This window comes from Chinchilla lanigera, unplaced genomic scaffold, assembly GCF_000276665.1.
Source record: "Chinchilla lanigera isolate Chin_1 unplaced genomic scaffold, ChiLan1.0 scaffold00141, whole genome shotgun sequence".
Classification (NCBI taxonomy): Eukaryota; Metazoa; Chordata; class Mammalia; order Rodentia; family Chinchillidae; genus Chinchilla; species Chinchilla lanigera.
Genome location: NW_004955542.1, coordinates 411,363 through 436,279, shown reverse-complemented (window position 1 = coordinate 436,279; position 24,917 = coordinate 411,363). Strand labels below are relative to the sequence as shown.

Below are 24,917 nucleotides of genomic sequence, written 5' to 3'. Positions count from 1 at the left end.
ACCATTAATATTTTAAATTCAGGTCAATTGATAGAATTTTTCTAGGGTGTCCTTTCTATTCAAGAGACCTTAATTCACTCCTCTAATACACAATCCCAGATAGTTCATTAATGTATAGACTCTGGTCTTTATTCTTCTCTGGAAAATTTTGTTGGTTTTGTTTTTTTTATTTTGAAGGGAAGAAAAACAAAACGGTATAAAATTTCAAAACAAGATCGTAGGAGAGTAACAATGTTCGGTACGTTGTGCATTATTATCTTCAAAGTAGTTGCTCATAATGCAAGACATGAGCATAAAGAACCCATCAAGCAATAGAGACATATATCTATCCTGCCAATGAGCTAATAGCAATTAGTAGTATATCTATCTTAATTATGTGTGCATATATATGTTTTTTCCTTTTCCCTTCTTTCTTTTCTCCTTTCCCCTATTCCAGTTTCTCTTTCCTTTTGAGCATTTTCTTCCCATTTCACTATAACTATTATACATTTTGGGTCTTATTTACTCTTTGAGCTTCTTATACTAGGGAGACAATACGATGTTTACACATGCAAAACCTTTCATTTATAAGTGTAGGCTCAAGTTGCATCCATTTCCCTATAAATGTCTCAAGATTATCCTTCTTTATAGCTGAGTAGTACTTTTTTCCATCTGTTCCTTTTCTTCCTGTAGCAACTGTTGATGTTAACAAAGTAGGTTTCCTATATTTTGCAAGAATAGAGCTTACAGGTCCAAGGATATGGCTGAGCAGCACAGTGCCTGCCTCACAGGTACCCTTGAGGTCCTGAGTTCAATTTGAGGTACAAAAAATAAGAATAGTGCTTACAGTGGGCCACTCAAAGGAGAACCAAAACTATAACCTAGGTCTTCTATGAGATGTCATTGTAGAATTAAAAGTTGATGAATCCTTCTGCTGTTCTCTTACTTTGGCTAACCAGGTCAAATACACTAGGATGTGAAGACCTCATTTCTTCCAAGATTATTGGGAACATTTCCATCCCAGAAAGGATCAGGGGGTGTGCAATATTCAGGAATGGTAAAGTTTGGAAAAAAATGGAAAACAGAGTAAAAGAAGCTTCTCACTAAGTTTCTACTCTATAGAGGGAATCAAGGGGCTGGGGATTTAGCTCAGTGGCACAGCGCCTGCCTGGCAAGTGCAAGGTTGAGAGTTTGATTCCCGGTACCGGCAAAATAAACGAACAAAAAAAGAGGGAATCAAATTTGACTGTAGTCACAGCTTGATTTTGTCACTGAGGTTTAGCCAATGAACTTTATATTTCTTGAAGTTTTTGATTGTTTCACTGTTTGTATAAAAATTCCAGATATCTCAAAAACTATTGTCACACCTCTCAAACACTGAAGGTCCTTTCAGTCCTTCAGCTTGTAAATGTAGTTCACATTTTGCCCTGTGCTCCCTTGTCAGATTTTAAGGTAGTCCAGAGACCTCCAATGGATAGCAGCTGTGTCCAGGGCCTAGTGCTCTGCTAGGGGCATCCCTGCTTCCTTGAAAGATTTTGAAGAGTGGAGAGAAATTACTCACTTTCAGAGGCTGGGACTTTGTCTTTTTCTCCCATTGCATCCCTAGTGCTTAGCATACAATTACTGCTAAAAAAATGTAAATACTATTGAAAATACACAATGTGCATTAGTGCACCTATGTATACACAGTTGCTTTCATTAACTTCCAATTTTTAACCCTGGTTTATCTGGATAATGAGAAATAGAAATGGTTCTTTCATCATTTCTGGAGGGTATTTGAGACACTAAATGGAACATACATCACCAGATGCTGTGTATGTGTCCTTGCAGGCTGTAAATGCTGTAAAATGTGCAAGTGATGCATATACAGATATATTTTTTTAACAGATCTGTGTATTTTTTTAACAGATAGAGAAAACAACACAAACGATGTCTAAGGTAAGATCATGTATCATCATATATCTATAGTATAAAGAAAAATTGCTTTATATTTTCAGACTGTTTTTTGAGTCAGAGTCTTTCTGTATAGTTCAGGCTGGACTTGAACTCACTATTTAGCCTATGCTGGCCTTGAAATTGCATGATCCTTCTGGCTGTGCTTCCTGCATGCTGGGATTATAGGTGTGTACCACCATGCTTGGCGAGTTTTCAGACTGTTTTTAGTCAAGATTTATGCATTTGATTCATTCAGAGTTCTGATTTGTCATTCTAAAAGTTTTGAGCTCTTTGCAGGTTTCTTTTTTCTTTTATTCTAAATATGTCAGTAACAATCCAGTTAACCTCCATAGATCATTCCCAACAGACCAGTCAAATAATTTAAAATTCCAACAATTTATCATGATGAAATTGATGGGGCTCTTACACTTGATAAATTGGTTTAGTTTGCTCTTATAATTTGGCCCAGAGCCCTGAGATAAATTGCTTCTAAAGCACATATACTAAGAAAAGTGGAACTAGTGGTTAAAAGTAGAAAGTTATTTCTTGTTGCCTTTATTTTTGAGCCTGGAAAAATACTATTATACCAGTTTTTACTTTTTTATAGGTGTTAGTGTGGAACACATATAAACAAAAAAGAAAATTAGCCTTTATTCCACCACCCAGAAATGAACAGTTTAACATTTTGTTGTTCTTTTTCTTATTTATTTGAAACAAGGTCTTGCCGAATTGCCCAGGCAGGGCTCAAATTTAGAACTCTCCTGCCTCAGGCTCTTAGAGTTCTGCAATTACAGGCAAGCGTCAAGCCTGGCTCTTTTTTCCCCTTGTGTACATGTACATTTGCAAAATATAATCCTAGCCAGGAGTGGTGGCACATGCCTATAATCCCAGCACTCAAGAAGCTCAGTGAAACAGAATTTTCATGAGTTTGAGACCATACTGGGCCACATAATTCAAGGCAACCTATACTGTATATCAAGACCCTGTATCATAAAACAAACAAAAAGAAAACTTAATGCTAAAAGAAATACCATATTATATATTGCCTTTTTCAACTAATTAATGTATTAAAATTTTTATTGTTGGTTTCATTGTACCCTTGCATAGATTCTAGTTTTATTTTTTAGTATTTTTGCTTTGTTATCTCTCTTATCAGACATACTTCCACCAGAAAACATTGATATGTCAGTGTGGTCAGCTGTGATCTTCTCATTCTCAATCTTTTTTTTCTTGGTCTTTGATATTAGGTACTCAATATACCACTTCTAAATCACTTGAGTTATTTTGGTGGTGCTGTGTCCCACAGAGCTGGGAGAATAGCAAGAGAAATACCTTTTCTTGGATACTTTTTATAGGTTCACAGCACCTGATGCCTGGTCAAAGGCTATTCTTTATTGTTTGTTTTTTTTTTTTTTTTTTTTTTTTTTTTTTTTTTTTTGGTTTTTTGTTTTTTCTCCGGTACCGGGAATCGAACTCATGACCTTGCGCTTGCCAGGCAGGCGCTTTGCCGCTGAGCTAAATCCCCAGCCCCCAAAGGCTATTCTTTAGTCAAGCTTATTAAATAAAACCACTTGTCATTTTGGTACTAACTGTAAGCTTTATTGATTGTTCCTATGACTATTTACTTTAAGTCAAAATTTGAAATTGCACTAAGGTGAATTAAACTTGTATTTTATATGTATTGCCAAATTGCTAAGCAGAATGTTGATTCACTAAGTGATAATTTTAGATCAGTATATAGCTAAGGAATTACACTAGATTGATTTTGCTTCTTTTAATACTATTAAGTGAATATTACCAATGTTAATTGTAACTTTTTTTAATTTATAAGAACTGATACCTACATTTATCAGTTTTAATTGATTATATCTTATAAACAACCAATAAAGTGTTTATTAGCTTTTTTTAAAATCTTCTTTTAGCAACAACCAGCTCAGTTTATAAATCCAGAAACTCCTGGCTATGTTGGATTTGCAAACCTTCCCAATCAAGTTCATCGAAAATCAGTGAAAAAAGGTTTTGAATTCACGCTGATGGTGGTTGGTAAGAAATTGATTTATAGCCTCTCTCCTCAGCTTGTGGAATATAGTAGCGTGATCTATGTTATAATAGTGAAAATTCCTTTGTTGTCAAAACCAAATAACTTGAGAATTTGAATATATTATATATATATGAGATATAGATATAGATATATATATGTTTGTTATAGGTACTCAGATATATATATGTTAGACATTTTTGCCCAACAGTAAGGTCATCTACTCTTCAACCCCCTTACTAGGCATTGAACTCAAAGCTTTTGCACTGAGCCTTGTCCCTAGCCCTTTAAAATTTATTTTTATTTTGAGATAGGGCCTAAGTTGTCATTTTTGATCATTTCCTTGTTAATGTGTGTTGTGTAAATTTCATGGAGAGATACAGAAGAAACATCTGTCTCTAAAATGAAGCAGCAGCTGGGGATGTAGCTCAGTGGGCAGGTGCTTGCCTAGCATGCACAAGGTCCTGAGTTCAATCCCCAGTACCACCAAAAAAGAAAGAGGGAGGGCGAGCAGGCCAACAAACACAGCTTGGGCCGTTCCAGCTTGGCAAAAGCTGGTTTATTGGGGTTTGCTTAAAGAATAGTGGTCCACTTGTGGGCTGTAGCGCCATTAGAGTCACCTTGTTTTAGGATATTAGTGTCATGGGGCACTAATTAAAAGAGCAAAAGTGAGAAGGGTCCTCAGGAAGAGTTGTGTGAACTTCATTTCTGTCCTCATCATGAGATTGTTGGTCTTAGCAAGCACTGTCTGGCCACAGTGATGGATGACCTTGCTAGGTTGGAGTCTGACACAGCCTCAGAACCTAGTGGGGTGTAGGCAAACAGGGGCCCCTGAACAACAGCTAAATTGGGGAGGGGTACTGTTATGGTTTATGTCTGTGTGTCCCTTCCAAAGCTTCATGCGACCCTGGGGCAGGCTATTAGAGTTGAATGATTGTGGGTGTGAGAGCTACACCCGCCCTGGGGTGGATAGTTTGCATATGTAAGGGAGAGGAAAAGAGTGCTTGAGGACATTCCTCCCCCATTCCGCCCTGGTGTGTGTGCTTGCAGCTTAGCTGTGTTCTGCCGCCCTGAGCTGTAGCTCTTTGCCGTGTGCCACTCTGCCTTGTAATCTGCCAAGTATGGACTGAAACTTCCACGAACTGTAAGCGAAATAAATCTTTCCTTCCTTAATTTTGGGCGTCAGGTATTTTGTCCCAGCAGCGAGAAAAAAGTAACCAAGACAGGTACTCCAAGATGGAGACCCCTAGATGGCTGGATCTCAGGGCAGTTTTTCAGTACCACAGGTAATGAATGTTTGTACTCATTGTGGCAGCTAGCATCCAAAGTGACCTCCAAGGATACTTCCCTCCTGATGTTCACAGCAGTCTCCATGCTGAATAGGGTCTACTTGTGTAGTAAGACATGTGGAGTGAAGGTATGTTGCTTCCAAGAGTAGGTCTCAAATGATACAGTGTGTAGCTCTCACCTGCCTTCTGTTGAGTCACTCACTGGGGTAGAGCTGCCCTGTGGAGAGAACTTGCACAGCCTGAGGAAGAAATCGTCAAGGCCAGAAACAGAGGTTGAAAGCGGCTCTAACCCCAAGTGGGCTTCTGAAGCTTGATTGTTATTTTTTTGGTCTTTTTTTGTTGTTGTTGTTGTTTTCTGGTACCGGGAATCAGACTTATGAGCTTGTGCTTGCCAAGCAGACGCTGTGCCGCAGAGCTAAATCCCCAGCCCCTTGATTGTTTTTTAGAAACCCCAAACTAGAGCTACCCACTTAGCCACGCTCAGATTTCTCATCCCAAAAGTCTGTGAGTTACTGTTTGTGATGGTTATAGCCTCAAAATTTTGCAGTAACTGTCAGATATTAGCAGATAGCGATAAAACTCTTAGAATTAGAATGGTGGTTTTTATTTTAAATGTTATAAACTCTTAAAACAATAGCAATGGATGTATTTTAAACAAGTAATAGTCCTTACTATGTTAGAATACGACAGGAGTAAATAAGCTCTGTAGTAGGTGGGATAGTAAATATCCTAGATTTGTGGACCATTCAGTTTTGGGCACAGCCCTTCAATTCTGCTCTTAAAATGGAAAGGCAGTCATAGATAGCATGTATACAAACAGGCATAGGCATGTTATAGTAGAGCTTTATTTACAAGAACAGGTAGCAGACTCTATTAGAACTGAAGTCCTTAATTGCTAGCCCTGGCCATCCTACTGTGAGTAAGTAGAAGACTGGACAAAATATACAAACCAGCTCTTTTAAGGCACTGAACAATAGGTAACAAAGGAACTTGATCCTTAAGAAGGGAGGTAAATGAAGCAGAGTGTCAAGTGACTGCAGCTTTCTGTTCTTTACTTGTCTGTGCCACAGGTAAAGGTAGGGATAAATCAAGGACACAGCAGTCTCCTAGAGCCCAAGAGACATCACAATTCAGGGAAGCTGGAGTGACTGAAACCTGACATAGCAGGGCAGAATACTAAAAAATGGAGCTCCAGAAATATGCACAGGGATCCCTTGGAAGTATGGGGTCAGGAGGTAGTGGGTTCCATCTAGACTAAGGGGAGAAAACCCTGCTGAACACCCAGAGCTCTCAGTGGAAACTGGACAGAGTTCTTGCCTTGGCATGGGACCAAACTAGACATATAAGCTGTTGTAATCTCTCCCTAACAAAAAACTTAGAACCAAGCCTTGAAAGGGTCAGGTTTTTTCATAAGCTAACTACTTGCTAGGACAAAAACCGTCACTTACTGAAGACATCAAAGTCCAGGCATTTGCAGGGCTGAGATATGGTTCAGTGATAACAGCATTTGTTTGGCACTTGTAAGGCCTTAGGTATATCTCAAGCGCGCGCGCGCGCCCACACACACACAAAGAATAGCCACTGACTTATCAGGAGCAGTGCAGTGCATGGGGGAGTGACAGTTTAAAGTATTGAAACTAGGTCATCAGTCTAGAAATATGTGTGTATCACAAATATCCTTTAAAAATGAAGCCAGTTGTGGTGGTGCATGTTTGTAATCACAGCACTCTTAGGAAGCTATTGCAGGAGGAGCTCAAGTTAAAGCCCAACCCGGGCAACTTAGTGAGACCCTCAAAATAAAAAAAAAAAAAGGCTGAGATGTAACTCATTGTGGAGGCCCTGAGTTCAGTCTACAGTCTGGGGGGCAGGGGAATAAAATAAAGACATTTTCAGACAAATAAGTTGAAAGGGTTTATCAGTCCTGCACTACAAGAAAGTTCAGATGAAGTTCTTCAGGTTGGAAGGAAAATTTCAGATGGAAATGATCTATGTTAAAGAATGTAGAGCACTAGAAATGGCAAATATACAAGTAAATAGAAAAGACTTTCCTTTTTAGTTTCTTGCAAAGATAAAACAAAAATAATGTATGACATAGAAATAAAACAGGCTATCACTATGGAAGCCTGCTTTTGTAAGCATTTGACACCTTTTATTTGAAGTAATAGAATGTTATTTAGAGCCTGCTAGGTTACTGGTGCCTGTTGCATACTCCAGAGCAACTACCTGGGGAAGCCCAGATTTTATTAAAAGTGAATAGCACTGATAAATTAGATTATTAGAAGTAATTAATCCAGGAAGAAAGCAGGAAAAGAAAGATCGCATGAGACAAGAAGTGACACAACAAAGTCAGTAATTATATGTGAAGGATCTAAGTACGGTGGTAACTCAGTTCATGAACTTAATTCTTTCCAAAGATGGAAATGATTGTGGTTGCAAACCAAGTTGGACAAGAACTAAATCAGATTTTAGTGACAGGTTCAGTGTTGATCTTATGGGGCAATTTGATTCAGTTCTTGTACCTCTTTTACAGTGTACCTCAAGTGTAAAAGGCAGAGATTATCAGAGTGAGTAATTCAGTGTCTGTATGGAAAACATTCTCAATATAGGAACTCAAAAATATGTTAAAAATAAAGAAAAATTTATCATGTTAGGCCAATGCTAATAAAGCTGAAACATCTATATTATGTAAGGACAGGAGGCTTCAAGTCTACTCCAGAGTATTACCACAGGTAAACATGTATCATAATGATAAAGGAATCGGTCATTTCCAAAATGTATCCTATTACATATATACACATTTAATAAGAGCTCTAAAATGCAATGTAGAATCTGATTGTAGAAAGAGATAAGTATACTACATGACTATTTAACTGGCTTAGGAATCTAGAAACTCAGTAAGATGATAGACTTTTAATAATGCTATCAAACAGCGTGACCTGATTAACACACAGAGCATTATCTAAACAGCTACAGACATGTGCACATGGGAGATTTACCAGAAGTACTATGAGCTGTGAAAACCAGTATGATGGGGTCAATATCATAGAATATTCTGTGATCACAAGCAACATCAGAAAATATTTTACACTGAAGGAAAGTGAAAGACAGCATATCAGAATTTGTGCTGTGAAGCCAGGTGTGGTGACACATATCTATAATCCCAGTGCTTGGGAGGCTGAAACAGGAGGATTGTTGTGAATTTGAGGCCAGCCTGGGCTACATGAAGTGACCCTATCTCAAAACAAAACAAAACAAAAAAAACAGTAACAACAAAACAAAAGAATTTGTGGTATAAAACTAGAGAAAACAAAGGTTCAATTTAGCCACCACAGTTTTTACTATGAACTTGAAAGTAAAGAACAAACCAAACTCATAATACAAGAAAGAAATAATAAAGAGCAGGAAGGCAGTGTAAGAGGAATTGGACAATATTGAAAATTAGTGAACCCAAAAGCTAGATTGATAAAATTGATAAGCCCCTGTCTTGACTGAGGAAACAGAGACTCACGTTACTAATACTGTATATGGGAAAGAAGAAGAGGTCATCATTACAGATCCTGCACTTGTTGAAAAAATAATAGGATGATATGAACAACTTATAGCAATAAACAGCTTAGATGAAACAGAAAAATTCCCTGAAAGACACAAAACTGAAAGAAATAACCTAAATAGTCATGTAGCAAAGAAATCATCTTAAAACTTTCCTAAAAAATAAACTCTAGATTGAGATGGCTTTATTACTAAATGATACCAGTTTTAAGAATTCATCTTAAAACATTCCTGAAAAGAAAACTCAAGATGATGGTGTTACTAGACTTAAGGTAGATATAATGCGAATCCTTTATAAACTTCAGAAACTAGATGAGTAAAAAATACCCCTAACTCATTTTACTATGCAAGCATTACCCTATTACAAGTGACAAGAGAAGTACAAGCTAATACTTAATAAGCCCAAACACAGATATGCTCAGATTTTAGCAAGCCCAACAATACTGTATATAAAAAGGCTTACTAGTAATCAATTTTATAATTATGTATTGCTAAAATATCATCTTGATACTGAAAAATTATGTATAAAAACCACTGGGCTTTTGGAGAAAATAGCACAACACTCAGAACCTTCATCAGTGACATGGAAAATAAGATAGGAACATACAGTATTTTTACATATGCTAAGTGGTATCTTAGGTGATTTCCTGATGTCATGGAAATATCACAGACTGGGCAATTTATTCACTTATGTTTGTCTTTTTGAGACAAAGTCTTACTACTACGCAGTTCACTTTTTTATGTGTTCTGGATACAAACCCTTGGTCAGACACAGTACCACAAGTAGTTCTCATTTATGGCTAACTTTGTTTCCTTATTGGTGTCTGTCAGTCAGCTTTTTGATGCTATAACAAAATCCTTGGCATAATGGAATGGGGAGAGATTTATTTGGCTCATGGTTTCAAAGATTTCAGTCCATAATGAGCCAGCTCTCTTGGTTACAGGCCCTTGGTAAGACAGGAACATCATGGTGGAAGGAAGGGCATGACAGGAAAGCTGCTCACCTCATGGCAGCCAGGAATAGAGAGAGAGGGAGGAGAAAGCACAAGCCAGGGACTACACGTGTCCTTCCGGGTTATACCTGCAGCAGCCTTCTTGCAAATAGGCCTCACTTCGTAGCAACCCTTATAGCTGTGAACCCATCCATGGATGAACCCATTGTAGAGGCTAGTACCCTGGTTTAATTGTAGAAACTGCCTAATTTCTTCTTTAATTCCATATGTGACCCACTGGTTATGCAGGAGGATATTATTTAATTTCCATGTGTTTATTGAAGTTCCTGTGGTTTTCTTTGCTGTTGAGTTCCAATTTTATTGCACTATGGTCTGATAATATGCCTGGAATAATTTCAGTTCCTTTGCATTTACTTAAGCATGTTCTGTGAGCTAGTGTGTGCTCTGTTTTGGAGAATATCCTGTATGCAGCTGAGATGTTGTGGTGTGGACCACTTTGTAGATAGCTACTGAGTCCATTTGTTCAAAAGTTTGGTTCAGTTCTGTTATTTCACAGTTGATGTTTTTGTCTAGTTGATCTATTTGTGACAGTAGGGTATTGAGTTGGGTACACTGGTATTTGTTGCCTATGTATTTGTGATTGTTATCTCTTCCTCTTGGATTGTTCCCTTTGCAAGGATGTCGTAACCTTTCTCTCTTAGTCAGTCTTGGCTTGAAATTCACTTTGTCTGCAAATAGAATAGCTGCCCCTGAGTTTCTGTCACATGGAGTATTGTTTTGCATCCTTTGATTTTCAGTCTATGAATCTCTTTTTGAATTAAATGTGTTTCTTATATGCAGCATATTGCTGAATCTTGCTTCTTGATCCATTCTGCCAATCTGTGTCTTTCAATTGGTGAATTGAGACCATTAACATTGATGATTATAACTGATATATATTGACTTATTCTTGTCATATTATTTTCCTGTTGTTGGCTCCCTGTCTTTTTTCCCTCCTCTGTTTAATTGTTTGCTTTGCCTAGTGGATTCCTTCTGTTGGGGTTCATGGAGTTGTAGTCCTTATCTCTTTCTAGAATGTCCTTCAGAACATTTTGGAGTGCTGGCTTGGTGTTCATGCATTTCCTCAGGTGTTCTTTGTCATGGAAGTATCTTATTTCTCCATCAGTTTTAGAAGATAGTTTTGCAGGGTACATCAGTTTGGGTTGGAGGTTGTTTTCCTTTAGGGCCTGAAATACTTCTGGCTCTTCTTGACTTGAGGATTTGTGTGGGGAAGTTAGCTGTGATTCTGATGGGCTTTTCTTTAGAGGTGATTTCTCTAATAGCTTTTAAGATTCTGTTCTTGTTGAATTTCTGGAATCTTACTATTATATGCCTGGCTATAGATTTTTTTTTTTGATCATGGCTTATTGGAGTTCTATATGCATCACTTTTCTGTATGTCAAATTATTTTTCCTTGCTAGGGAAGTTTTCTGCCATGATGTCGCTGAACAGTTTTTCTTACATCGTTTGTGCTATCTCCTGCTTTTTCATTGACTCCAATCAGTCTTACATTAGTTTTTTGCCTCATCTAGCAGCTGCTGTATTGATTTCTCATGGTCCCTTGCTATTTTTAAGAAATCTTTCTTTTCATGATGTCTAACTACAAGCCTGTTGTCATTCTAAATTCAGTTTCTGTCCAAGGGTGACAGGTCCCGAGAACAAGGTAAACATGCATGAAAAGAAAAGTAAAAGAAACAAGAAAAACAAGAGAGACAAAACTCTGGGATCAGGGGGCTTACAGCCTCTTGGACTGCAACCTCTGTTACTAATCTCAGTCACCTTTTATTTAGAGAAAAAGGAAGCAGCTAGTACAAACGGCGGATATCAAATATCTTAGCAAGGACAATACAACTCAATTATCATAAGTAGGAGATTTGACTTAGTAAGCCATCATGTTATCATTCCTTTGGGCATGTTTCAGTAAAGCATTTAGGCTTTCCACAAGGACATAAGTTTTGCAGTCTTATCCTTTCCACCAATGCTTTTGCTAGACTTCCTCCAGATCTAAACAGTCACATGGCTTGATCAGGCCTGAGGCAATAGATTGAAAGAGTAATTAAAGGATGTCCTTTTCCACATGTAATCCAGTACTCAGGAGGCAGAGCCAGGAGGATTGTAAACTCAAGGCCAGTCTGGGCTATATAGTGAAGCCTTATCTTAAGAAAGCCTAACAAACAAACAAATCACTGTGTGTGCTCAGTCCTTTCTCTAACTAAAGAATGTCCTTTTCCACATTCTGTCTTCTATATTTGAGAGCCTGTTCTCACATTGGCTTGATCTGGCTTGATCAGATACTTTCAATGGAATTTTTATTCTCCTGGATATCTGCCTGAATCTGCTTTATGGATTCCATTTCTTTCCTATGCTGAGCTTTCATGGTTTCCATAATTTTCTTAAGCTCCTCTTTTTTCTGTCTGTATCTGCTGTAGAGTCACTAAGCATGGTTTTCATTGTGGATACCAACTCTAGTTATCTGAGAAATTACTTCTGATTTGATTTTTTCTAGAGCCTCGTTCAATTGCTTTTTTTTTTTTTTGGTCTTTTTGCGACAGGGTTTCTCTATACAGTTCAGGCTGGCCTTGAGCTCACTTTGTAGCCCAGGCTGGTCTCGAACTTGCAGTGATCCTCCTGCCTCAGCCTCCCAAGTGCTGGGATTACAGGCATGTGCCACCATGCCTAGCCCAATTGCTTTGTTGTTACTACTTCAGAGAGGCCAGTTAGGTAGCTTTCAGGTTGTCCCACCTCACTGCCCCCTGGTTTTGCCTTTGGTGAACTGCATGTCTGGGGTTGCATCTTGTTTAAGTGTCTTCTCATTTTCTTTCTTTTTTAAATTTAATTCCTGGGATGATGCTTGTAAACTGCCTATGGTGGGTTGCTTTATTGCCAGTATTTAAAACCCTTAGGAAATGACTATTTCTCTGAGATATCTTCCATTTGTAGCTCATTTTTGGGTTTTGAGTGTTGCAAGAGCCTACCTCTTTAATTTGTTGGGGATGAGAAATTGCTGCCTATTAGGCCCAGCCCCTGGTTCTCTGACACTGTGCATTAGTATTTTCTATGATCCTTAGTCAATGTCAGTCTTGGAATACCAGAAAGAATAGCTGTTTAGAACAATTACGTCACTTTTGCTTAAGTGGTACCATCAGCAATAACAGTAGCATCAACCACAGCCTAGAAAATGACAGACAACCATTAATTTGCCACCTTTTACTGTATGACCTATATTTGTAGTTATATAGCAAAATCTAAGACAGCCCAGAAAATTATATGCAAAATGTATTTCCTTAGTATGTCAATTGTACCCTCAGGGGTTAAAAGTTAAAGGGGTTAAGAACAAAACAGAGAGGTAGAAGAAAAGGAAGAAATTAGAAGTAAGGCTGGAGGACAGCGGGATCATGCTCACTTTGGGAAACTGGTGCAGAAGACCAGAGGGAAAGAGAGAAGGAAGAGATAAAAAGAAGAGAACATAACAACCAGAAAGTGGCTAAAAACCACGTTTACTCTCACATAAAAACAAGATCAAACAATGAAGGAGAAAAAAGACAAAAACAAAACCACCATAACAACAATAAACAAGAGAGGGAAAAAAAGTCCACTTCCAGGTATCTCTGGTAGACAACTTGTGGAGACAGAGTCCCAGTCCATGTTGATTTATCCTAGCAAGCCAGCAGTAGCTTTTTAGCAGGATAGTGGATATCTCAGTGAGCCTGTACCTTGTGACCGAGACCAGACTCATTTGGCCTGCAGCCGTCAGCGCACCTTTTGGGCTTGAGCTCAGCTGGGAGCTGCTAGATGGATCCCACAGCTGCTCTGAGTTTTAAGCTGAGTCGGCCTCTCTCCAAGGTGGCTCCCGGCCAATTGCTCTCTCATGTAGGACAACTGAGCCCTCAGCACACACTACCAGCTAGTGCTGTCCTTCACTTCCACCTGCTCCCCTCTGCTGCGTCTTCTCTCCATGGAAGACTCCATGGAGGAGATTATCCAGTATGAGTCTCTTCTCTTGTGCAGTACTCTTATCTCAGGGAGAAGGCACCACCAGCTACCTCCTTTGTTGAAAATCCTCTCTTTATTCTCCATGGGCTTCAGTTTGGGCTTCAGATTTTTCCTGAGTCCAGGGGACCCACTTCCCTCCTTCTTGTCTTCCTTACGGCAACACTCGGAGAAGCTCATTCGCTGCTGTTCACCACTCCACCATCTTGGTGCCTCCTCAGGCCTGCAACTTGCTTGCTTCCTTCCTTCCTTCCTTCCTTCCTTTCTTTTTTGAGACGGGGTCTTGCTCTGCAGTTCAGGCTGGCCTTGAGCTTGCTTTGTGGCCCAGGCTGGCTTCAAACTTGCAACAGTCCTGCCTCAGCCTCCTGAGTGCTGGGATTACAGGTGTGCCCCACCACACTCAGCTAAGCCTGCAGTTTTTAAAGGCTGGCAGTCTAGTTGTTGGCAAGGCTATGGAGCAACTAGAACTCTCCTAATTGCCAATAAGAAGGGAAAGTGCTGCAACCACTTTGTTTTTCTTTTATTTTGTTTTGTATTGTTTTGTTTTTTTGAGACAGGGTCTTGCTATATGGGGTAGGCAGTCCTCCTGCTTCAGCCTCCTGTGTGCTGAGATTACAGGTGCACCACCACGCTTGGCCTCTACTTTTAAACTAATTTGGTACTTTGGAAGTAAGGAGAGGGATGGCACGATCTTACTGTGTAGCCCAGACTGGCCTCATGTTCACTGTGTATCCTAAGCTGGCCTTGAACTTGCAATCCTTCTGCCTCAGCCTCCGCAAGTGCTAGGATTATAGGCTGGTGCCATGCTGCCTGTATGGCACTTTCTTAACGGTTGTGTTCCAGAAGTCCTTTTGTGTCACAAAGACTTGTATATGAACATCCACAACCACTTTTCTCAAAAATAGACCCAAGCTGGAAATTGCACAGGTATCTCATAGAAAGACATAGAAAGAGTGTTATAACACATTGCTGTGTGTTCATACATTGGAGTGTTGCTCAGTAGTAGCAATAAACAGACCATTGACAGATGTAACCACATGGATTAATCCCAGCCCTCCTGAGCAAAAACAGCCAGATACAAAGAGGCCATGCTGTATGATTCTTTGTATATGCATTCCAGAGCAAAGCCAACACGTAGCAGACTGATATTTTTCTGCAATAGGGAGTTCTAGACGAGAGAGTTGACAGTCATACAGTGGAACTACTGAGGCTTATGAAAATATTCCTGTGTTGAGTGGAGTTTGGTGATCCTTGTAGGTACTTTGTCAAAACTAATCCAACTATTCGGTTTTTTAAAATGGAAATATTTAGCCAGGTGTGGTGGGATATGCTGTAGTCCCTGCACTCTGGTAGGCTGAGGCAGGAGAACCACAAGTTTGAGCCGAGTTTAGGTAACTTAGCAGGACTTTGTCTCAAAATTAAAGGGCTGGGATGTAGTTCATTGTGAAGGCCCTGGGTTTAATTCTCAGTACCCGCCCCCCTGCCCCATGTAAATCATACCTCAGTAAAGTTTGCTTAAATGAATGCAGGTAGAGGCAGCCTCTCCTAATGCAGGAAAGCCAAAGCAGGAGCTGTTGGCCCGGGCAGGCTCCCTGAGCCTCCCTTGACTCCCTCCTCCCTTTGCACGTAGTTTGTTGTGACAGGAGTGTGTGAGTGGGCAGGAAAAGTGAGCACTCAGAATACTGCTGTCCAGGGCCTTCTGGAAAAGGGCCTTGTTGCATATCATTTAAAAAAGCAGTTTCATTGTTGTGTTGGTGAATAAGAAAAAAATTAATGCAAAGAGAGATTCACCTAGATAGAAAGCTTAGATCTTTAAAACTTTAAACTTCAGATTAAAATCTAAAACTTCCGTACCAATTTTCAGGGGGAGACTTCAGAATAGTATTATATCATGCAACAAAGCTTAACTTTGCCTGTACTTCTAATTCCAGAAGATAGGAATGGTTTTGTAAATTCTGGATCCCTTCCATCCTAATCAACCTCCCATCTCTTTTAAAGGATATTAATTCTAGTACTTAAAAAAATTTGTTACTCTTAGAGAAAAATGAGACAGTTTGACCCCATTGTGTTGCTCACATTTTTGGATGCTGGTGATTTGCACTTGCTCAAATCTCTTGTGAATCTTGCTTCCTGTGTTTCCTGTACCTATGTGAGAAGCTCCCAGCCAGGACGGAGATGCTGGTGGGAGAGAAATGGAACAAGGCATATAACTCCCAGAGTCAGGTCTGTGGTAGTGTCATGTTCTGACTCCATAAGCAAGTCACTTACAGATGTTACCTGAAAGCTCTTCCACAAGAAATAGCCTATATACCCTTTAAATTAAGGTTTAGAGTCTAGAGGTATCCCCTGGATGTTACAATTAGTGTTTGAAGGAAGCATTGCAGATACTTGTGCTCAGGCATTTCCTGGGCCTGGTCCTTTTCACCTGGCTTGCCCAAAGCTGTCACTACTCTGTAATTGGTGGTGATTTTGTTTAGTATTCCTTTCCTTAGCCATTTTGGACTTTTTGTCATGTTCCCATGCCTAGATATGTGCCAAAGCACCGAAAAGAATTAGCAGATATTGGTCAAACATCCTTTATATCTTTAACAGATGTAAAGGACATTGCTAAATGGCTTTATCAATGGAGAGCTTAATGGAATTAATGCTTTTACATCAATGAGACATTTCATTGATGCTTTTGCATTCATCCTTGACCATATTCAACGTATAATTCTAACTGTTGTAGTCCTTTTCATCCATGAAAATTGCAATGTAAAGTACAATCCTGCTTTTGTATGTCTACACATTTCAGGTTCACTTATTTCCTTGATTTGCCTAGAAGTAATGATTTTTTTTTTTGGTACTGGGACTCGAACTCATGACCTCAGGCTTGCCAGGCAAGTGCTTATGCCACTGTGCTACATCCCTGGCAAAGTAATGATTTTTAAAGCAGATATGATGGACTCCTTTCTCATGCCGTGCAGGACTTAGCTGAAGGTGGTTCAAACTGAAGTGCTTGGTGAGGGTCCAGCACCAAGTACATTATAGTATTGAGGTGAGAAGCATCTGTGCAAAGGAAGCCTTCAGTGATAACTACAAGAAAAGAGGGAACCTTGTTCATGGCTCCTTCCAATATAAAATTTAATTGTTGGCTTTTCCATCTCTTAAATATCAAACATTAAAATTATAGAGAATAAGCTGGGCATGGTGGTACTTGCCTGTATCCCTGCACTCTTGGAAGCTGAGGCAAGAAGATTGCAAGTTTGAGCCCACTCTGGGTAGCTGAGAAACTTATCAAGATCCTGTCTGAAAAGAAAACATAAGGGCTGGGGATGTAGCTCAACACAGCGGCCCTGGGTTCAACCCACAGTGCTGTGAAAAAGGAAAACAGAGTGAAATTGTGTTTCTGATTGTACAATGTACGAGTTCTGGAATCCCACCAACCTGGAGTTGAATTCAAATTCAAATCAGGGTCCTGCTCTGGGTACCTCTCATCTCAATAAATTACTGCCCTTTGAACCTCTGTGAATCTGGAATAGTGGCACCTGTGTAACCTACAGTGACTATATCAAGCACACCAAATGATGTTTGTGAGATATTAACCCCAATCCAGGCCTAGAATCAACACAGCAGATTTAATAGTTGTGTGAAAGGTCATGACGAGATTTTTCATTTTCCTTTCAAGGTGAGTCTGGTCTAGGAAAATCAACTCTGATAAACAGCTTGTTCCTGACTGATCTCTATCCAGAAAGAATCATACCTGGAGCCGCAGGTAACTATTTTGAGTATAACTATGTGTAAGTTGCTAAACAGTGCATAAATAATATTTTTTTGTCTTAAATATTTATTCTGTTCTTGGGTTTACCTTGAACACAGGAAAATGTCACCTAGGAGAGGTGTACTTCACCTGAGGCTCTGGAGTCTTGGTCGTAGAATTTGATACATTTGCATGTGTCCCTCCTTTCTGTGAATTTTTGTTTTTGTTTTTTTCCAGTACCAGGAATCGAACTCACGACCTTGCACTTGCCAGGCAGGCGCTGTGCCACTGAGCTAAATCCCCAGCCCCTGTTTCTGTGAATTTATGTATAGTTTCTGGTGTACTATACAGTGGGTAGGAGGATCAAGTGAGGGATTTATGTTGTTAAAATTGCTGTTTATAGGTGGGAAGCCAAGGCAGGAATGCTGCAAGTTCAAGACCTCCTTGTGCTACATAGTGAAACCCTGTCTTAGTAAACAAAACAGCTATGTACATAGAAAATAACTGTGGAAATTAATGTCTGAATGTTCCAGTAAAGGATACAGCATCCATAAATATTTGATCACCGAGTGGGTTGAGCACAAAGTTGGAGTCTGGGTCTAAGGCTACCACAATAAGGGAAGACAGTTTTTTCACTAGCTTTTTATTTTTATTTTATTTTATTTTATTTTTTGTCTTTTTTTGAGACAGGGTCTCACTGCACAGTTCAGGCTGGCCTTGAGCTCACTTTGTAGCCCAGGTTGGTCTTAAACTCCCGGTGATCCTCCTGCCTCAGCCTCCCAAGTGCTGGGATTACTGGTGTGTGCCACTATGCCCAGCCTTCACTACCTTTTTAAATTCAAGCATTGATGTAGTTCAGTGGCACAAGTGCCTGCCTGGCAAGCATAAGGTGCTGAGTTCAATTCCCAGTGCCAAAACAAAATAATACATTCATACATTGTTTTCTTTATCCCTCAAACATTATAATTTTTATTAGCATGTTTAACCTTCCCCCAAGATACGTTTTTTTTTTTCCTTTTTAGACAGGGTCTCGTTTTGATTTTTTTTTTTTTTTTTTTTTTTTTTTGAGACAGGGTCTTGAAGATACGTTAATCTTAACATTGAAATTTCCCTTAATGTCTCTGGTATCCTTTTACACAATCCCTGTGCTCTCCTGACACATTTCTGCCAAAGAGAGGCAGTGATCTAAGTTGTTTGTTGTGAGAACGTTGATAACAAGTATTAGTTTTCTCACTGCTGAGACAAAATACTCCACACCCAAAGTTAAAGGAAGAAAGGTTTTTTAGCTCGCAGTTGGTAGAGGTTTTAGTTCATAGTCAGCTGGCTCCAAGGCAGGATGGCATGGCAAAGGGGCATCTCAGAAGAGAAACATTTCATAGTAGTCAGAAGGCAGCAAAGTAAGCAACAAGCCTCTTTCTGTCCCTTATATCTTATCCAGGCCACCCACCTTTAGGGTGGGTAGCATTCACACCCTTAATCCTAGCATTGCACCCTTGATGCCAGCATCACATACCATAGATCCGGCCACCTCTGAAAATGACTGCGTGAGTCTTTGGGGGTTCATCTAGATATAAGCCATAACATTCTTCCCCTAGCTCTGCAAAGTCTCATGCACTTGATGCAAAAACCATTTAGTCCATCTCTAGGAGTTTACAGAGTCCTAACAGTTTCAGTATTGCTGAAAAGTCAAGTCCAAAGTCTCCTGTGAGATTTAAGGCAAACTCTTAGATATGAACCCTTGTACAAGCGAAAAGAAAGTTAAACACTTCCAAAATACAATGGCACATGGTAAGACATTTTCTTTCCAAAAAGTACAAAGAGGGGGATAGAAAGGAGTGGGAATAAAGCAAGTCCAAAACCCAATAGGGCAAACATAAGTCCTGTGGGTCTGTGTGCAGCATCCCCAGCCATCTGTGGCAGGATGTGAACTCCAGTGGACTTAGGTGGCTCTGCCCCTATGGCACTGCTGTGGCTGTGGCTCCCGTGGCTTCTCTCTTGGGCTGGTTCTGTTCCCTCCTTGCAGTTTTCCAGAAATGATCCACATTCCTGGCCTCTGCATCCTCTGGGCTCTCCACTGCATCTTTTGCTTCACATTCACAGCTTTACATGCTGCCTTCTCCGGGGCACACTGCCTGGTCTCAAAGGCCTTCTTCTAAAATCTTGGTGGAAGTCTTCCTGACCCCACAACTCTTGCATTCTGCATGCACCTAAAACCAGCGCTACATGGATGATACCAAGGTCTCCTGCCAACTGGAGGAGTAGCCAGGCTTCCTTGTCTCTTGCTGTGTCCCTGTGCTCTTCTGAGAACCCTCCTACAAAGAAAGGTAGTGATCTTCTAAGTTGTTCATTGTGAAAACATTAATAACAGGTAGTTTCTCCTCTTTGCACAGTGGCTTAATTTTAAGGTACATTTTCTATTAAGTTTGTTTCTTTTCTAGAGAAAATTGAAAGAACTGTCCAAATTGAGGCTTCAACCGTGGAGATTGAAGAGCGTGGGGTTAAGCTGCGCCTGACAGTAGTGGATACACCTGGCTATGGGGATGCCATCAATTGCAGGGATTGGTAAGCACCCCAGGAGGATGCAGAGCCCCAGAGTGCCTTGGACTCTGCATGTGTTTACTTGGATTTATTTTAATATATTGAAGTTTATAATGTTAATGAGTAGTCATTAGGCAGAGGGTAGTTATATCTAATAAAACTGAAAATTGAAATATTATATATTATTTTAAAATATGATTAAATACATTTTTAATAAATGTTACAGACAAGAGTGTTTTTTCCTAAGAGCATTGTAGTGAGATCTGAGGTGAAAAAGCAGCTCGTGCCAGGCCTACTGATGCACACTTGTAATCTTTGTACTGTGGGAGGCTACAGTAGGAGGATCACAAGTTCAGACCCTGCCTGAGCAACTTAGCAAGACCCTGAAATTGAAAAAAGGATAGAGATATAGCTCGTTGTGAAGGCCTTGTGCTCAATCCACAGGATACTAACACAAACCCACACAAATGTAGAAGCCAACTATCCATAATCTGCCAATTTAAAGGAAACATCTTCATTTGAACTCTGGCTAACAGATAAGGATCTCTTCCTGTAAGAGGAAGTGAAACCGTGCAAGTTGCTTGAGTCAGGGTGCTTGTAAGCACTGTTCATTTGAATTAAATATAAGGGAATGAAGAAATAAAAGAAGGTAGAGCAGCCTGCTCCCTGTTTTACATCAAGAATCCCACTTTTGTTCCTGATTCTGAGCCCATCAGCATAAAGCATCTAGTTTAAAACACTTGGTAAGGAAAGGCAGGAAAGGGAAGGTGCTTGTTTGGCCTTTTCTGTACAGCAGCAGGCTCCTTTTTCACTGTCCCCTGAGTCATGCTGTCCTGCTTGCACCTCACACAATCCTGCTGTGGACCAAGGGTCTCCTGTACCTCTTGTTTTTGGACACTTCATAACCTGTTCCACTCAGGCTGCTGAGTCCCCAGCACTTAAGGAAAGATACACTCAGCACACTTTCCAGAAACCTCCATTTTGCCAAGTTGAGAAGTCAGTCTGTTCTCATTGTTAACATGAACCATTGCAATATGTGTATTTGCTGGGAAGGGGCAAAAAAAATTGTTTTCTCAAAGTTGAGGACTTCTTGTCTTTGTATCCCATGATGACTGCCAAGGTTTGTGTTTTAGTTTTAAGACCATCATCTCCTACATTGATGAGCAGTTTGAACGCTACCTGCACGATGAGAGTGGCTTGAACAGGCGTCACATCATTGACAACAGGGTGCACTGCTGCTTCTACTTCATTTCACCTTTTGGACATGGGTAAGGGATTGCTTACCACCGAAACCTGATTTTCCTTTCTTGTGAGTTTACAAGATTCTCCCAAACTGCATACTGTAATACAAGAATTGAGAAGACTTGAGAGAATAAAAGATTTGTATGCTCTCCCCATTCTTCTCCTAAGTACCTGTATGTGATTGTTCTGCAATTATTTTTAGGCTGAAGCCTTTAGATGTTGCATTTATGAAAGCAATACACAATAAGGTAAACATCGTGCCTGTCATCGCGAAGGCCGACACTCTCACTCTGAAGGAGCGTGAGCGGCTGAAGAAAAGGGTGAGTGCAAGCGGCTGCTGAGTCTTCCACCAGGTGCCAGAGGCAACTGTCTGGAGCAGTGGAAGAAGGGCATTGGCAGATGCTGCACTGCCCAGGTGCCAAGGGCAGGCTGCAGAATTTGCCCTGCTTTTTTCGTTGTTTTTTTCCATTTTGGTTGTGGAATTGAAAAAACCCTAAACCTTGTAGCTTTCGCTAGTTTGCTTTAACATTTTGCTTTCATGAAAGTATCAAATCTCTATTAATTCTCCCTAGATAAGAAGTACCCTCAATTAGTGGAAGTTGGCTAAGTGCAAGGAGATCCCTCAAGTGTTAGGGAAATGAACCAAGTGTGGAAGTATTTCTCCTTCTTGAGGTTCTAATATTATACCCAAATTGATTTAAGGGTATTTTTAAGCCAGGTGTGGTGGCATATGCCTGTGCTTCCAGCACTCAGGAATGCTGAGGCAGGAAGGGCCTGGACTGTACAACTTAATGACTCACTGAATGAGACCCTGTCTCAAAATGAAAAGTAAAAAGGGCTGGGATATACCAGTAGCTCAATATGAAGGCCTTGGGTTCAGTCCCCAGTACTGCAAACACCAGTAACACAGAAACATAGAGTGTACCTGTGCAGAACAATTCCTTGTGTTTAGGTTGTAAAGATGTCTCCCTAGCTGTATGCCAACTGATGTTTTTCACCTCCTGGCTGCTCCAGCAGCTTGACTCTGGTGCCCCGAGTTGGTGCCCTGTCCTGTGCACCTCTATAAAGGCTTTTGTTGATGATGCTGGATATTTTTAAAAGTTATTTAAATTTTAAATAAGAAAATCCAAACAGTCTATACATGCTGACCTCTGAAGTAATTACCCACAGAAACAACCGTTGTTAACAGTTCTGTCCTTCCAGGACATAGCCTATGTATATTTTTATTTTTATAGAGTAGAATCACATCATTATACTTTTTTTTGGAGACAGGATCTTACTGTGTAGCTCAGGCTGGCCTTGAACTTGTTTATGTAGCCCAGGCTGGCCTTGAACTCATGCATACTCCTACCTCAACCTCCTTCATGCTGGGATTATAGGCGTGAATATAAGCCCCATTATATACAGTGCTACTGTAATTTTTATCAGATGCACATTATTCCATAGTATGAATATACTATAATTTGCTTTTTCATTTCCTTGTTGATAAATATCTGGCTCCTTTTTTGTTTTGCTCTGGCCCCCTTTTATCCTGACCAAATTTCCCATTACTTTGCCTCTTGGTGCTCCAGACTCAATATGTTTCTACTTTAGGGCATTTATTGTTAGTAATCCCTTTTTTCTAGAAAATTATTCCCCCAGATAACTAAACTGACTGTGATTTTACTCCTTTCATAGACAACCCTGCAGTACTCTAGCCTACAACGTGAAGCACTTCCTCAGTGCATTCGTGGCTTTTCACTGCTCACCTCTGGTCCCTGAGAGCAGGAATCTTTGCTTTATTTTCTTGTCTTCTAAAAATAGAGAATACTGTAGGCATACAGTTAGGAAGTCAGTAATTGCGCTGTAATGAACCTTGGTACACATCTATCTACTCATAGTTATATAAGTTAAAGAAGTTCTTCAAACAGAAATTAATACATATTTAAATTTTTAAAATTTCCCTCCACAATAAGCTTGTAACAAAGTGTTTCCCCAAAGTGTCATCTGCCCTCCACCTGACTCTTTTGAAACTCTTCTTGATAGGTTATTAGGTTTTGTAAGTGTTTCCCATTGTAGATGTTGGATCTCATTCTGATTTACATCTCCTTGACTGCTGGTGAGTGTGTGTCTGTCCTTGTGTGTGCTGCCCATTGGTGTTTCTTTAGTGCTTTATTACTGACTTACAGATACTTCTTAAATTTTTAAGCATTGGCTAGGTGTGACGGCACATGCCGGGTGAAGCTAAGGCAAGAGAATAACAGTTTTGAGGCCATCCTGGATACCTTGGCCTTAGTAACATCTATCTAAAAGTAAAAAGTCTTAGGCATGTATGTAGCTCAATGGTACAGTGCTAGGCTGTTGTACACTAGGCCCTTGGTTCAATCCTCAATACTGCAGAAAAAGAAAAAAAACAGGTACTTTCATTAATTTAGAGTAGCGGGGATACCAGGGTTAGAAGACTCTAATCGTAATCTCCTATCCAGTATTAAAAGCGTAGAGGACCAGATTACAAAGTCTGAGGTGAACTGAAATACTGTGGTGCGTGTCCCTTCTCATATTTCTTCCCGAGGGCTGCAGGCTGTGCCTTTTCTGAAGAACTTGTGCAGCCTTTCTTCCCATCCTGCCAAGGGGCATGGAGACTTGCAGGCTGTTGCTCACCCTTCCTGTGCCTTGTTGCACTCTGGCTTCTCTCCATCGAACTGCAGTTCTCCTATCACAAATTGCCAGCAGTTCTGCCCTTGGACTGGGCCTGCCTTACTTGGCGGTGGGGCCACTGTGTGTGTTTTGCGCTCTGCCTATTCCATTACCTTGCACCTTCCCAACCCCTTGAGAACAGTATTCCCTAATACTGCTGTGCTCATATCAGCTCTGTGGCTTTTGCCTTTGCCTTCCAAGGATCTTACTTATTCATGTGAGCTGTGTGTGCAGTCAGGAGTATGCTTTCCACCCCATGAGCTCTTGTCCTCCAACTTCCCTGTCTTTAAATGATCCTACAGTTCTGTCACCCAGACTGAAAACATGTTGGTTTGGGCCATCATTTTCTAACTCTTCTTCTCCAGTTTTAAGTAGTCTACTGTGTTAGCTTTTCATCACTGTGAAAAATACTTGAGAATCAGAGAAAATATTTCAGCTGACAGGTTCAGAGGTTTTGGTCAGGTGGCTCTGTTGCTTTTAAGTCTGGGAAGGTGTTGGGAAGGTGCAGGGTAATGGAATAGGCAGAAACATGGTGGAAAGGCATGTCTCAGGGAAGCTGCTCAACTCACGGCAGCCAGGAAGCAGAGACAGAGAGAGAGGAGGGAGGAAGAGAGAGCCAGAGCCATAGAAGGGGGCCAGGGACCAGATCTAGTTCCTAATGTCCTTTACCCTTGATCCACTACCTTCAAGCAGGCTCTACCTTCTGTTTCCATCACATCCCAGTAATGGTATCAAATTATGTCTCATCAGTGGATTGATCATTGCTCAAGTCAGGAGCTGTCATGATGCAGTCCCTTCCTCAAAGCCTGTCAGCACCAAAGCCTTTTAGGGAATTCACAGGTATTTCACATATCTCACCTCTTGCTCACTGAGCCGCCATGCATAGATGTGGGATTGGCGGGGATAAATAGTAGGCCAGGAACCATGAGATAAGGACAGAGAATGAGCTT

The 24,917-nt window shown here is 40.3% G+C and overlaps 1 protein-coding gene across 5 annotated transcripts in view; it reads left to right on the top strand.

The window, feature by feature from the left end:
• The window catches only part of Sept2 (septin 2), a 43,224-nt gene that overhangs the window by 8,025 nt on the left and 10,282 nt on the right, over positions 1 to 24,917 (top strand). For all 5 annotated transcript variants that reach the window (XM_013508105.1, XM_005411134.2, XM_013508103.1 and 2 more), the window contains exons 2-7: positions 1,888 to 1,917; positions 3,837 to 3,957; positions 17,440 to 17,526; positions 19,950 to 20,073; positions 21,183 to 21,317; positions 21,494 to 21,611. In XM_013508105.1, coding sequence (XP_013363559.1) covers positions 1,909 to 1,917; positions 3,837 to 3,957; positions 17,440 to 17,526; positions 19,950 to 20,073; positions 21,183 to 21,317; positions 21,494 to 21,611 — 594 coding nt within the window. In that variant the 5' untranslated portion in view covers positions 1,888 to 1,908. The remainder of the gene's footprint in view (positions 1 to 1,887; positions 1,918 to 3,836; positions 3,958 to 17,439; positions 17,527 to 19,949; positions 20,074 to 21,182; positions 21,318 to 21,493; positions 21,612 to 24,917) is intronic.